Consider the following 15,171-nt stretch of genomic DNA (forward strand, 5'->3'; position numbering starts at 1 on the left):
ATTGAATTCCATTTACCAACGTATATATTTAACTATATCTTATTAAAGAATATTTTAAAACTTTACAAATTAATCAAAAAAGGTAACTTATTGCTACTGGAAGCGTGGTACGTACGAAATACTAAATTCGTAATTAAGGTTTTAAGAGTTTAAGCCAGCACCTCCACACGAGTGGGTTGAAATTTATTGCCACCATAAAAAGACGTACAAAGGCTGCCAATCTGATGAAACCCTAATTAGTAAAGGTGGGCTTCGCTTCGTTCGAATAATCAAAACATGTAATAATATTAATATTTCATCTCTACAATTGATACACCATTTTTTTATTTCATTGTTCAATAGTTTCAATGACTAACACTATTCGTTATTATATATTTTCTATTATTCTATCTAGAATCAAAGTTTAACGTTTCCTTGAAGGAACTTAAATTTTAAACGCTCCCTAGTATTGAACATCACATTATATGCCTTATAAAACCATTACCAAGTGTTCAACTTTAACATTTGAACAAATATTATTAGTTACACTTAGGTTTTTGATAAAGTAATAGTGTAGATCTAATGCAATTCTACAAGTACTTAAAAGTATCATAAATCTTAACGCCTGATACTTTTACGAAAACCTTGAAACCAGTTATGTATTCTGAATCAAATGAATCTCTAATTTGACAACAAAAAGTCGGTCATGTTATAAAAGTAAAGTAAATAAAAAATAAAGTTCAATATATTGTAATTGTGCTCTTTAACAATTTATTTCAAATAAGAATCAATATCGCAAAATCGTTTGCGACGCGTTACAAATGTTTACATCATGACTATTACTATTTGAATAATTACACACGTGCATATGTGTAACGGTAGCACAGCGATAGAGGATTGAGAATTAAGATCGTTGGTCGCAAGTTTGATTCCCTCGACACAGTATATAATGATAATTGTATAAGATTGGATAATTATGTAGGAATACTAGCTGATCTCGCAAACGTTGTTTTGCCATGTATGTTATTTCTAGGAAACATTATAAAGCAAATAAAAAATAAGGGATTTAGCTTAGAGGGATGAAAATTAAGGGTTGTATGTATTTTAGTAAGCTGAAGCATAGAAAAATAAAAAGAAAAAATTTGCTAAAAAATAAAAAAAATTGGGGTGGACCACCCATTTAGAGAGATGAAAAATAGTCCGATTGTCCGATTCTTCACCCTGGCTGATATGCACGCTAAGATTGACGAAAATCGGTCGAGTTGTTTCGGAGGAGTTCAATCACGCACGCCGTGACATGAGAATTTATATATATTAGATAGTTCACACTTTTTGCATTAATTATATAGGATTTTCATTGCTCACAAACAAGTGTCCATAAGATGGACAGCTGCGTTTTAAGCGTACCATAATACCACACTACTATCGCCAACCAGACTCTCACGCGTGTCGATTATAGTATATCCCCCTTAGATACCTTTGGGGGAAGCCTACGCCTTGCAATAAGCATCGATGGGCTTAAAGGATGACGACATTATGTGTAATTCATGAGATTTTAAATCATTACTTTATCATTTCGGCTGTTGAAAGTCTATATCTAGACATGAGCTTCACCTCTAGGCTTACGATAGGAAGGAAGGTAGGAAGCGGCCTGCATCCAGAGTTTTCCCTAGCAAGGTCATCTGTTCACTTCAAGAGTGGACGCCCTACGCTCTGCTTGCCGGTCCACGATGCCCACTCCTGAACTTTAAGGCCCCAGCAGCCATGTCTTCTGGGCGCTATTTAAGTTACTTTCGTTTATCTACCGATATCCTTATTCTCATATCTTGGAGAATTCCTTAGCATAACCCTCGTTGAGCGTCCGTGTTTCTGTGCCGATTTTACTTAACTTTCCAAATTAAAAAAATATATATATTCTTTTAATTTAACGAAAGATGTCATCACTAGATAATACATTATTTCTGAATAACTTACAAGTTTGAATATTTAACAATACATAATCCGACCTCAAACTCATCACGTTTCGTAATTTTAATGGTCATACAAGAACCAACTGGTCGTCATCTTTTTAAACCGTGCCCATAACAGTCAAAGTGCGCTCTAACAATTGAACACGTTGAGGACATTGAGCAACGTACATACAGTGGCGCAACGGAAAGAAGCTGTCTAAAGAAAATAATAATCTCGTATCTACAAGACGCTGATACTACGTACTATTTCGTAATTCGTGATGTAATTTTTAAAATTGTTTGTGACATAGCATATGTATATCTCTATCACAAATACAGCACAATTTATATGTAATCTATTTCTTATTGTTAATATAAGATGCAGCACACCTGGTTACACTAAGATTTGAAAAAACGTCCTTGTTTTGAATATGAAAAAGTCTTAAAAAATGTAAAAAAGTTTTCAAGATGTGCGTTTACTTTACATGAGAACAATTTTATAAACATAAAATTTGTAAATGTAAGTACACTAAATACGTACACTTTTTAATTATTTTCATAGAGTGAAATTGTATAACATAATTTTAAAATATTGTTGAAATAAACCGTATTCCTTTAAATACTTAAAGCATTAGCTTTAAATACTAGGAGCATTTTTGACATGTTTTTGCGATTCACAAAGCTGGCTTTGCAATAACCGAGGAGCTATATATGTATACGAGTTCCCCACGGCGTCAGACAACGAATGCTGCGATAAGAGTAAGCCATGATTTGTTCGCGCGGATACCGATCTCTGCACTCCCAACCGTCTCGCCCATAACTGCTGTACTATAAACATACCATCATCTGCTGGGAAAATCGCATGATTCTACATTCGAAGCCAGTAGACAAATTGCATTATCGAAGCACTCCACCGAGTATCAGATTCTATATTGCCGGCGCTTCGACTTGAATTTATATAACGACCATTGTTATTTGCTCGCTGCACATTTATCTTACATCTTATTGTTACAGAGGATTAATAAATTCATAGAAGACCTTGTGCGACGACAATGAAAAGAAAAATCATTTGTAAGAACGACAACTCGGTGCTTGAATTTCTCTAGAGCGTTGCATACATAATTCGATGTGACGTGCGCTGCGCGGAATGTCATTTAACTTTTTTAATTAACTTAACATCAGGTCGCCGGGTGTGGCGAATTGATAAAGACGTTGAGCTTGTCGGCTACAAATTTTCATTAAGTTCTGAGCTTGCGTGTAATATAGAAATAATGTTATAGTCGGTAATACGAAAGGTAATAATCATTCAATATTGCTCCTATGGGAACGATAACATGTTTGCGGTAGCCAAGGCTAGCGGGAACACTTTATACTCAATAATGCATGAAGTCTGCTGCACGTCCGTTCATTCGACCCGACTCTCTAATTATAGCAAACAACTTAAAACTGTTATTCCCACCTCACGATGCAGTTTTCGAAAATACTGCTACTAAAAGTCAATTACCAAAATACAATATGACCGCCGGGTCCTCAATGAAATTACTAACTATACCACCTTGGTATGAGTCAATTGTTTGTATACGTCTGTCTATTAAAAGATAATATGAAATCTGTTTGACAAAAAAGATCCTGCCTGATTGAATATATCAAAGTAATTCTTTACGAATACAATATTGAACTAGATCTTAATAATCTAAGAACGGTGAATATTTTCATTATTCAATTCGTGATTTTATTATTTACTTAAATCGTATAGTACAGACTTTTCATTGTATTTGTTTTCAATACAACAAGAATATAAAGCGCTGCATAAATTCCAGTAAATTCCCAAGACGGTGGCGTGTCTTTAAGTTCAATTCGCTAAGTCTTTATCTGTCTGGAGAGAAAAATCGAGTAACCCGAACGTTCTGCATTCAAAGGTTCCTTCGTCGAAAACTTCGGAGAACCCCTTATTTTCAATTTATGTGTAGCTTTATTATATTTTAGTGTATACAGTTTATTATATTTTAGCTTTATTATATTATTTTAGTAGATGGACCTTGTGTTTGTGTTATATATTTTTGCTAACTTTTTGCATTGTCTGGTGACAATGGGACCATAGATTGTAACCGCTTATAACTGCTTATAAAAGTATCTTGAAATTGGGAATAAATAATAAATTAAGACGGAAACACTGCTCTAGCAAAATAATAAAAATCAAGGTTAAGCAAGTAAGTTATTCAAAAAAATTAACAAGACGGATTGTTTTAATTAGTGGAATAATACCATTTAAGGGGGGACGCAATGTTGTTGGACTCTCCTCATCCCTTATTGTGATATGAGGATGAGGTAAGCTCAGGAGCTATTTGGAGAGTATATCCGATTATACTGCTAACGAAACTGCTTTACCACGTTTCAGGAAAGCGCAGCGTGGTAGGGCCGAGGATAATATCGAACTTACGGAATAGAGCAGCCGATACTTCCCCTCTTCTAGCTCATACCTTAAGCGCAGTACAGCAGTTTCGGTAGCATTATGATACATCAAACAGCTCTTCTAAATAAAATAGTGTTAGTCAACTATCACTTTGGAAGTTGCCCGGACGGGCAGGACAATCACTTTTTAATAAAGTGTTCCAATATTTAAGCAGTTGGTTTTGTGTCAGTTTAAACTAAAACCGCGGTAATATAAATTATAATTTCTAATAAACTGTGATGCTTTTACAAATTAGAACGGATATTGTGTATAAGATGTTTACTGAGCATATACATTCACCTGATGCTGTGATGTTACAAGGGTCGCAAATGTAAGAAAAGCCCGACATTGGGCCGGTACAGAAGTGGGTTGTTGCAGGCGCGCAAGTAGGTGAGCGTGTCGAGGTCGTGACGTCACGCGCTTTCTCTGCGCCCGCGCGTTGAGCAACAGTGCCGCGTTCTCACTGCTCCGGTTGCACTCTACCCTCTATGGGTTTTGATGAATCAACGTATTCTGTCTTCATCATTGCTTAAGACGTGTGATTTGTTACAAGCACTATAGCAGCTGTTTAACTTATCTACTTGCGTAATCTGTGTATATCAAGATTTTGTGAAATAATTTAATCATAATACAGGTTATCTTACATATAAGTGTGAAAACTTTTTAGGGGTTTATTATTACAGAAATAATAAAAAAAATCCTTTTCGAAATTTGAATTACCAAATATTAAAATAAATTATTGTTTATTCCTACAGACTATGTACTGCCAGAAATTATTGGCCTTCATTGCAATAGAAAAAAGACATTAATTTAACATATTTCAAATAACCAACCAATCTGTGTATACATACAAGAAATTTCTACCTGTTTATTGACTCATCACGATAATTCTAAAACTATAAGACTTAGAGACTTAAAATTTGACGGGAATATTCCTTTTGTGAAGTAAAATTCAACTAAGAAAGTATTTTATAATATAACGCCGGCAAAGTGGTTGAGGAGGCGTTCATTAAAAATGTATATTTTAAAACGATACAATACTCATTTCGGTATAAAACTTTAACTTTTTTTTGGGCATGATTGTATTTTTCTCTTTATTTTACGCCCAGTCTCTAAGACAGTCTCAGTTATAATTCACACTTCTTTTATTGACATCGACATTTACTTTGCTGTTTGCTCATTAGCATTTACAGCTAGCCTAAACTTCTATAGTAACTACGCTACCACAGAAACCTAAACACGGGCTGTAACATTATTTGTTAAACCAGATTGGGGAACAAATTATAGTCCTTTGTTAAGTCTAAAAGGAAAAAAAACTTTTATCAAAACCATCTTAAAATTCTTTAGCTAAAATATTTTTACGGCTCGAAGAGTCACTTCCGCGTAATTTCTTTATGTACTTCCAGTCGAGGCAAAATGTTTAAAATAACAAAGTTTATCGTTGGCTGTAAAATTCCGCGCGCTAACGTGCATCGGTGTAGATCCGCGAATAAACATCGACGGTTATATGCAATGCATCGTTGAAATCGCATGACTGGACGGGTTAATATTCAAGAACAAAGAACTCAGTGCTAAAAGAATCTAGGTTAAATGATACACATCCAACCTTGGAGAGCAGAATCGATGCTTGTTGTATATTAAAATTCAATACACCACAATCTATTTCAAAACTCGAAATATATCGATTAGAATCAACAACGATAAATTTTATAATTTGCTCAATCAAAATATTTAATAGTCTGGTTCGTCTTGGATGTAGTTTTGTTTGATTTATTACTTTTATTGATTTATAAGTAGCTACGTTACACGAATATCTATTCGTAATATATTTAAATATAAAAATATATAATGATCATATAATAACTGGTCTCCTTTTCTATGTATCAATTAGATAGGTACATACTAGATAGGCATATGTATAACTATGTTCTGATTATAAAAGACCCATCTTTTGAAAAAGAGTATGATATTACCAATGGCCGTGGATAATTAGTAATTTATTAGATAGATCCCGGGAAGGTGTCTAAAAATTGTTTTTTTCCTTATCAATGCATGTTTGAGGTATCAAAACTGGCTTTTTATTCGGAATTTTAATTAAATGCATAACACAGTAACGCGTGAACGTGTACATCTAGTATAATATATAATTAAATATTAATGTTGTCTAGAATGACCTTGTCTTTGCGGTATCCACCAAATACTCTTTTTGACTAATGTTTTGATCATTATAAAATATTATTTTTTACAGCTCCGACATATATTGTAAATTTTAAATGAAATATATATAAATTCGTGTTTGATATCTTTTCTACCTTAACCTTATTAGATTCCTTTGTTCTTCTGTTGAACGTTGAACCAATTTATATCGTTAGTGCTTGTTACTCCGATGTATTGTAGAGATAAAAGATTGTGAAGGGTCATGAGAATTATATGTTAGGTCAGTTCTAAATCATTATAACGTGGGAAAGAAAGGGCTTTTTACATTACAGTAATTATTTTATGGGTTGTAACTATAATTATTTCGTTTACACATCAACCTTATCTTTTTAGACTACGGGAGCAAGCAATAACTTGAACACATATTCCAGTATCTTTATCATATACTTGAAAAGATATCAATAAGTAAAGTATAGCATGTTTCACTTAAAACATGCTAAGTGGAATATTTATGGATAATTACTGATATGTTGTTAAGTATATTAATTTTTTTTAATTCGTAAAATTCTTGATGAATTTTTATTACTATCTTTATTTTAGTTATCGTTTTCTTCTTATTTATTGTAATAACATTTATTTATTGCGAGCGCACCATAAATGTTGTAGACCTTTGGAGAGGTTGTACATCAAAACGTGACCGCTATACAACACCTAAATAACTTTTATGTATGATCAGCATCATTAAACATGGTCCCTCAATCGGGGCATCATTAGTAATCATACATTCACAGTCGCTCAAACAGCCACGGCTATTCTGTAGGTATTGAATTAAGAATGAGGAGATCCGTAGACGAACTAAAGTAACCGAAATAGTTCAGCGAAGTAGCAATCTGAAATTGCCATTACCCATTACCATTTCAGTTTATACTTATACGCTACTTATACTAATACGCTATATAGCGTACAGAACGGAATGCTAGGAGCGTAAAGTTCTGGATTGTAGACTATATACCGACAAGCGCATCTAAAGACATCTTTCCATAAGGTGAACAGGTGACCTCGGTAAACGCTAGATGGAAGCCGTTTCCAACCAGGGCCTATTGAAAATCTGTGGAGAAGCCTATATCTAGCAATGGATGTCCTACAGATGAAATAATGAGAAAAATAATGGCGTTGTTAATTTTCGATTGACGTTTGTGCCGGTAACATTTGTGGTATCTTTTACAGCGTCATCCTAAGCCATGGCTGCATGATGCTATTGAGTTTAAAATATAAACATATCAATATATCATACACGATGATTATGATGATGAAGTAAATAAATATATGAAAAAAGAATGGAACTAATATTTATTCTTCCAAATAAGTTTTGCTAAGCACCTTTGAATAGTTAAAAGGTAATAATATTAGTCCCAATTTTCTCTGTATCCTACTACCAAATAAAAAATGTTGTTTCTTTCGAGAAGAACCTAGCAAAAATCTCGATAGCTATTACGCCAATTTTAAAATTTTTCCATGCTATAAACCTTTTTTTGTCCCTGATTAGGTTTGTCTTCTATATAAATAAAATGATTGACGTTTCTGTGTACAGAAGTGTGGAGTGCGGGCGGCGGGGCCGGCGGCTCGGCAGCATGCGGTAGCAGCGGGATGGACCTGAAACACGAGGTAGCGTACCGCGGCGTGCTGCCCGGGCAGGTGAAGGCGGAGCCCGGGGTCAGCCACAACGGACACCCGGCCAACGGACACGTGCGCGACTGGATGGCGGGCGGCGCCGCCGGCGGGGGGTCGCCCTCCCCGGGGGCCGCCACGCAGCCGCAACCGAACAACGGCTACTCTTCGCCGCTCTCTTCTGGAAGCTACGGACCTTACAGCCCTAACGGAAAAATAGGTAAAACTATTTATTTTATTTTAAAGAAGCACATTGCTCGATGATCGAAAGGTTCTCGACTGGCGACCACAAACCAGTAGATGCAGCTTGGGTAAGCCCCTCACAAGGGGGAGCGATAGCATAGTCAAGGTAATTGGATGCGGGCAACGCGAGGCCAGTCATTGTTGTTTAATTTTTGATGGAGGCCTATGCCTTATAATAGGCGTCTATCGGCTTACACGATGATGATAATTGGGGTACCAGAAAATTATTTGTGTGCAATTTTTAATCATATTTCTTTGTTGTTAAAGTCTAATAGGCTTGTCATCATCACAAATCTGTACTATATATTAAAATATTCTAAGGTTACGAAGTCAAAGCGAATATAAACGTGGCACGATTGCTTATTATTTATGCAACAGTGTATCACTTACGTTAGAGAACTCACCCACATAGTAAATGTACCATATGATTACGTCTTTCGCATTAGGCTATATAACGTTTTTATTTTTCTAATCATTGTATTTGTCTTTTATAATGAAAATTATTAAGTGAACAGGGTAAGGCCTTACAAGACTTGTATTATGACTAATTTATCAGAATTATTTCTTAAATCACAAAGATAATCTTCATCGTCATCACTTTAGCTGTAAAACATTCACTGCTTGACATAAGTCTGACTCATATGTGTCCAAAAAGACCGGTTGACCTATATCTATCGTTTTCCGGTGACTTAATGTATTAGTCTGTTCACCTTATGGGAATAGGTCCTCAGATGCGCTTGTCGGTTTGAAGTCTCCACTTCAGAAGTTTAAGCCCCATCTACTATCTGTTCTACACGCTATGTAGCATTTCTTTTGGCTGCTTCAACATGCTTTCAAATTAGCTATACTAAGCACCTTCGAAATGTCCACAAGGTCTTATCAAAACACCTTATGGACAAAAATAATATTTTAAAATACAATTAACCTTCCTTGTGTGGAAGTTATCCCGTAGAATTATTAATGCTTTACTCATATGATGGTGGAATCTCTTTCTGTTCTCTTCCAAAGTTATAAGACTATATAAGTACTCATATTATTCGAACTGTCAAATATTTGTCTCACCGAAAAGTCCCGTCACAGTCGACCTAGTTTCAGATAACAAAATGGCTGTACATGATTGTGTAACAGCGGGAGCTTAACGTGGCTCTCACATTGAACGCTTGGCTTACATATTGTCATTAGCAAAGAACTACAATACACTATTTCCTAAGAGCCTTCTTACATTTGCGACGACCTCTAGTGGGGACGAAGCAGCGGGCGGTAACGATAGTAATATCACATTGTGTAACAATATAAAATGAAACATAACATGCTATTGCAATTAGCTATTGAAAATAGCATAGAATAAATATTGTTATAAAACGCGCGCTTTTTATAAATAATATAACATACGCGACCTCAATGCCATGTACTTCTAAGTAAGAATATTGAAAGCGTTATCGCTAAACAAAATAATCTTCTAGCAATATAACTAGATTTCTCTATCCGACCCTGTTGAAGTTGTAGGAGGTCAGCTTATACTGGTTATTGTAATTATCACTACTAAAAGGATTTTTCCGTGTTTAATGTTATCGGGCCAAAAATGATAACTGGGGCAATGACCTGCAAATTGCGTGATATACGCTACATAAAAACTCGTGCCATAATATTGGAATTTGTTTATAGGAAACGCGTGTATGATAATTATTACAGAATGCTATCAAATGACCTTGACACTTGTGAAATATTAAACGTTTTATCGTTCAGTATTGCATACGTAATGACCAACCAGAATTTTTCCCCAAGCACGTATTTGAGTTAACATTAGTGACGAGGTGTGAGGTTGCTTCGAGGTCTCGGACCATCGCTAACAATGATAAACATCTCTCTGCGACTGTGTGAACGCTAATAAAGTTGTAGATGAACAAATGCTAAAATTATATGTAAATATAGAATAATGTTAAAAAGTTCCCTGCGTACCAATCCGATACTGGATATAGCAGATCAACGACGAACAAAATAAAATAACAAGATTTAACTCGGCCGAATATTTTCTTTTTTATTTGACAGCTAAAAAGGCAAAAACGTTGCCTTCCAAGAACCAATTAAGACCAACTTGTCCTACCGAAAAATATTTACGTCCCGCTAAAAGCGTCATGTGCCGTTGCCATATATCCCTCATTATTTTCTCATTAAGATTTATATTGCAGCCTCGTCTTTGCTTGCTTTTTATTCCGATAAAAAGCATATAGATAGCATCTGCTAAATAGCTTTAATTTAACTATACGCTTCTTTTTAAAATATCTCTTTGTTACGTGCTTTTTGTCAAAGTTAGCTATATACCACGTATTACCAAAAGTTTAACATTAGTCTTGTCCTGGTAGGAGATATTCATATAAAAAAAGGAAAGGAGAATGTTGATTTAGAAGTTATTTTGTATACTCTATAAGTATAAGATGTAAATTTTAGGCAGGCGCAAGGTAAATTACCGGAACGATACCCTTCTAATGCGCACCGATCTCTTTTTTATTTTATAAATGACTCCAACCCGTTCGCTAAAGAGGTAATAAAAAAATAAGAAGGCTCACTGCTTGTCCGAGGGTGCGGTTTCGGTATTTAAAGAATCCTAAATTAATTTTTGAAGCGGTTACAACAAACTATATCAAGGCGTGGGAGGGTGGGTTGCGAACACATTGATTATATTTTTTGCTTTAGCCGAATTTCAATTTTACAATTTCGTAAAAACAGGAAGTCATTAAAGTGCACAGATAATGAATATTTTGCTTAAACAATTACAAATAATGTTTATGAAATTCCTATGGGAACATTATTATGTTTTTATTTTATCACATTTTAAGGTATTTCGTATACTTTTTCTCTTCTCATACGGATTAATTAGTTATAAGTGTAAAAGCTTTAAAGAATTCAATGTATACAAATGTCGTTAGCAAAAAAAAATTAAACTTTTACGCCTCTAACCAATGAACCTGTACGTATGAATCATTTATTAAAACAATAAACAGCAAAATGGCAGATAAAATTTATTACATGAACTACATACAAACACAAAATAGCGTTAAACAATAAAGTATTCATTCATTTGAACCATAAAACATAGAGTGCCGCAATTTTACAACACTGTCGCTAAACCTTACCAAAGCAGACGCATTGAATGGCTATTTTATAGATATTTCTACAATATTTATGTGAAGCGTCCAAGTAAGAAGCAAAAGTGAAACGAAAACAAAAGAGTTAAAAACTCTTACTGCACAGATTTTAATTTAAAATTCAGTTGAATAAAGAATTAAACTTTTGACACAATGAGTTGTAAAGAAGAGAGAGAGATGTAAATGTAGCGATGTAAATGTTGTATTAATTACTTTATTTAAATCTCATATATTTTGTCGCAGGTCCTTATTGGTATCTTTTATAAGAAAGAAGTCGCGAGAAATCATAGACAGAATCGCGGGAAGTCGCTAAATGTACGCGCCACAAGGTCGATCACAGTGGTGATCCTTAGGAGAGGCCTTGGAGTGGGCATCTATCGGATGACAAGATGACGACTATGATCCTAATTTCGATCACAAATATTGAAATTTCCCTACTCAAGTATTTAAATGACAATTGAGAACTGTTACAGATTATGACATGTTTCATTTGTTTTCACCACCGTTCCCACATCTGCGTAGTAACAAAATTTAGAAGCAAAAATTACTCTAATTGATTCTGGAATTATTGTATCGAATTATTAACATTCGATATACTGGAAGATCTACAACGAATTAAAAGCAATGGCAACTTTGCAATTAATTATTATCCTTACTGGCACTTAACCCAAAAACATTTACTTTTATTACTTATTGCAATAGTGTAATATTAGCCGTTGGATACTTAGTATCTCTTAATTAGTTACATAGTTCAATAGTCGTTGTGGCTTTGAAGCTCTAGAGTGGAGATAACGGACCGGCAATCGCAGAGTGGGAAGTCCACAATGATCTTGCTAAAGTCGTCAGAAGACGTGGGAATATTACTGTTTCCAACAGATCCTATTCGAAATCTAAAGAGCGGGCCCGTGTCCAGTATTTCATGCGAATAAGTATGTAATAAAGATATAAATAATTAAGACTGAAAAGGTGTAAATATATATCATATTGAATTATAGAAAATACTGGCTATCTTCTAATCTATTTTTATTGTATTGCGCCGTTTGATAGGATTTCTATCGTTTACTGCATCTTATACATTTTCAACATATACTTTATCGTAGCGCTCCGAGAATCTAAAATGTGACACAATAATATATAGAAACGCAATAAAATGAAACTCCGAATGTATTTTGTGATTTATGTTACCTATTAGAATAGAGGAGCTCGCAGATATTGCTCCATCATATATATTATTGGGATTCCTTTCACAAATATTCATTCTTGCGGAAGAAATAAACATTACGTTCTATTTAGTTCTCCGCACATAAACTTTTATTAACGTGAATATTTGGAAAATTATTGACAAAACATATAGCAAATTTTCTGATTTATATGAACAGTATTAAACGTGTAGAAAACTTTGTGTAAACATACATGTGATACATTTTATTGTAGCTATTTTATTTCATAATACAAAACTATTTATTATGTATTGTCAATAAAAATACTAAAGGACTTATCAAGAAATAAACATTCGCTTCATTCCAACGCTAAAGAATCGCAACGTCGTTAATTACATGTTCTTCCGTCTGTATAAAAGATATAAAAATCTGATGTATTTTGATTAACGAAAAAGTCGTAACGTCGATTACTTGTGACACAAAAAAGTTTCCGCTTAATTGCATTAAGAAAAACTATATAATAACTTATTATATTCTGTAGGAGGTTTTTTACGTTTATTGTTTTAACTCATTACTTCACAACGTTCTCGTCCAATTATTATTCATGTATCATCTGTCAGCGTCTTGTGAGTCACTGAAAAGTTGTTGCCTTTCACTTTAAAACAGATGAAGGTAAAACAAAGTAACATATTTGTATAAAGATAACTGTGACGCTTTATTTGGTTGTTGCATTATTATACAATGATATACATTAACAAAAAATATATATTTTGTCCTTGTTTATTAATTCTGTCAATCCAAAAGTTACCTTGAAGAGATCACTTTTAGCGATAAGGCAATAAGGTCGTCTATCGAATTACCTGTTTTAAAAAAATATATTTTAATTGAGTTACATTTAAATGCATCTTCTCAAAACAGAATATACAGCGTAATAAGCGTCTTTTTAAAACAGAATACATTTAATACAGTGTGGTTGATAGATGGATTTTAAATGGGTGAATATATTTTTCATTGATATCAATTAATATATGCTCAATGATTTCATAAATAATTAATTACGTAACAATTACAGAGTAAGAATAAGCGTTTTCAAAATTCGGATAACTGAGGAATAAAACGTTAAAATTAATTATTAAAATAATTATATTGCTCGTCCAAACATTGTACCGCCAGAAGTTATTAACCTGTCGCATTAATTTATCAAAAAATAATTAATGTCACATACTCCAGAGTCATCACATTAACTGAAATAAGTGTAAAAGCTTTAAAGCTTTTTGTTGACAAATGAACTATACGTTTACCGATTTAAAACTTTCACACTTATAAATAACTTACTTATCAACCTGTATAATGCATAAAGATAAAATTTTAAGTATAAATCACGAACACATTTAGTTGTGTAATTCAAACGGTGTGTAAAGTACTTGGATGGCTATCTATATTTTCAATCGACGGTACATCTAGAGGTCTGTTTCTGTAGCTGTAGCTAGTTTAACGAGGGTTTCATAATTTCCATTGTTTATCGGGCGGGTGCACCGGGGTCAAGGCCGCTTTTATCGCACAGCCTGAACTCGTGTGAACTCGCGTTTCACAATCTCTACTCCTATAACACATTATATAGTCAAATCCAACGCTCGTTACTCTTGATTACACGCCACGCGATTTCATCGAAGCTTTTTTTATTGTTACAATGGTATAATAAATACAATTATGGTATTAATTAAAAACACGAGTGTATTCGTATACAGAGACATTGGTTAGAAGTGTAAAAGCTTTTAAGGGGTGAATTTATACCTAACTTACTGTCAATTTATGTATGTTAAAATCTGTTCAGAAATCAATGGTTTTAGGTATATTAAATTATGTAACTATAAAACAGTAAAAAAACATATTCAAAATTCAGATTACTTCATAGTAAATTAATTTATAGTTTACTATATGCCCCTACAGACTTTACTAACAGAAGATATTATCAGGTCGCATTCCATTAAAAAAATGCAACATATTACCGAGTGGTTACTTTAAACAGGCTGATTGGAAATTAAGTTTGACAAATGACCTATACATTCGTAACTTCTGGCAGGACAATGTCTGCAGGCATAGATTGTAAACAAAAATAAACGTTAATATTTAGAAATTCTAATCGAGAACATTTATTACAATGTTATCACTATTAATTATTTCTTACACCATTTATTTTTGGATAGGGTGTGCTATATATAGATTCTCAGTAAATAAGCTACACATTCGCTCCTTTAAAGCTTTTACACCTATAACCAATTATCCTATATACAGTCCCGATTTCTTTTAGGCTTGTAATTTTCCATTATTGACAAGATTTCTCAAAGGATTTGGAGATAGGTGAATATCATCAATCGTTCGTATCTTCGGTCAAGGGAAATTCCCGTTTGCAAGGG

The 15,171-nt window shown here is 33.9% G+C and overlaps 1 protein-coding gene across 3 annotated transcripts in view; it reads left to right on the forward strand.

The window, feature by feature from the left end:
- LOC137930198 (ecdysone receptor-like) overlaps positions 1 to 15,171 on the forward strand; it is a 208,562-nt gene that overhangs the window by 84,162 nt on the left and 109,229 nt on the right. For all 3 annotated transcript variants that reach the window (XM_068773369.1, XM_068773367.1, XM_068773368.1), the window contains exon 3: positions 8,129 to 8,425. In XM_068773369.1, the coding sequence (XP_068629470.1) occupies positions 8,185 to 8,425 (241 nt within the window). In that variant the 5' untranslated portion in view covers positions 8,129 to 8,184. The remainder of the gene's footprint in view (positions 1 to 8,128; positions 8,426 to 15,171) is intronic.

Source organism: Battus philenor, unplaced genomic scaffold (genome assembly GCF_028537555.1).
Source record: "Battus philenor isolate CCGP_79_NKW_IND1 unplaced genomic scaffold, ilBatPhil1.0.hap1 SCAF_6, whole genome shotgun sequence".
NCBI lineage: Eukaryota > Metazoa > Arthropoda > Insecta > Lepidoptera > Papilionidae > Battus > Battus philenor.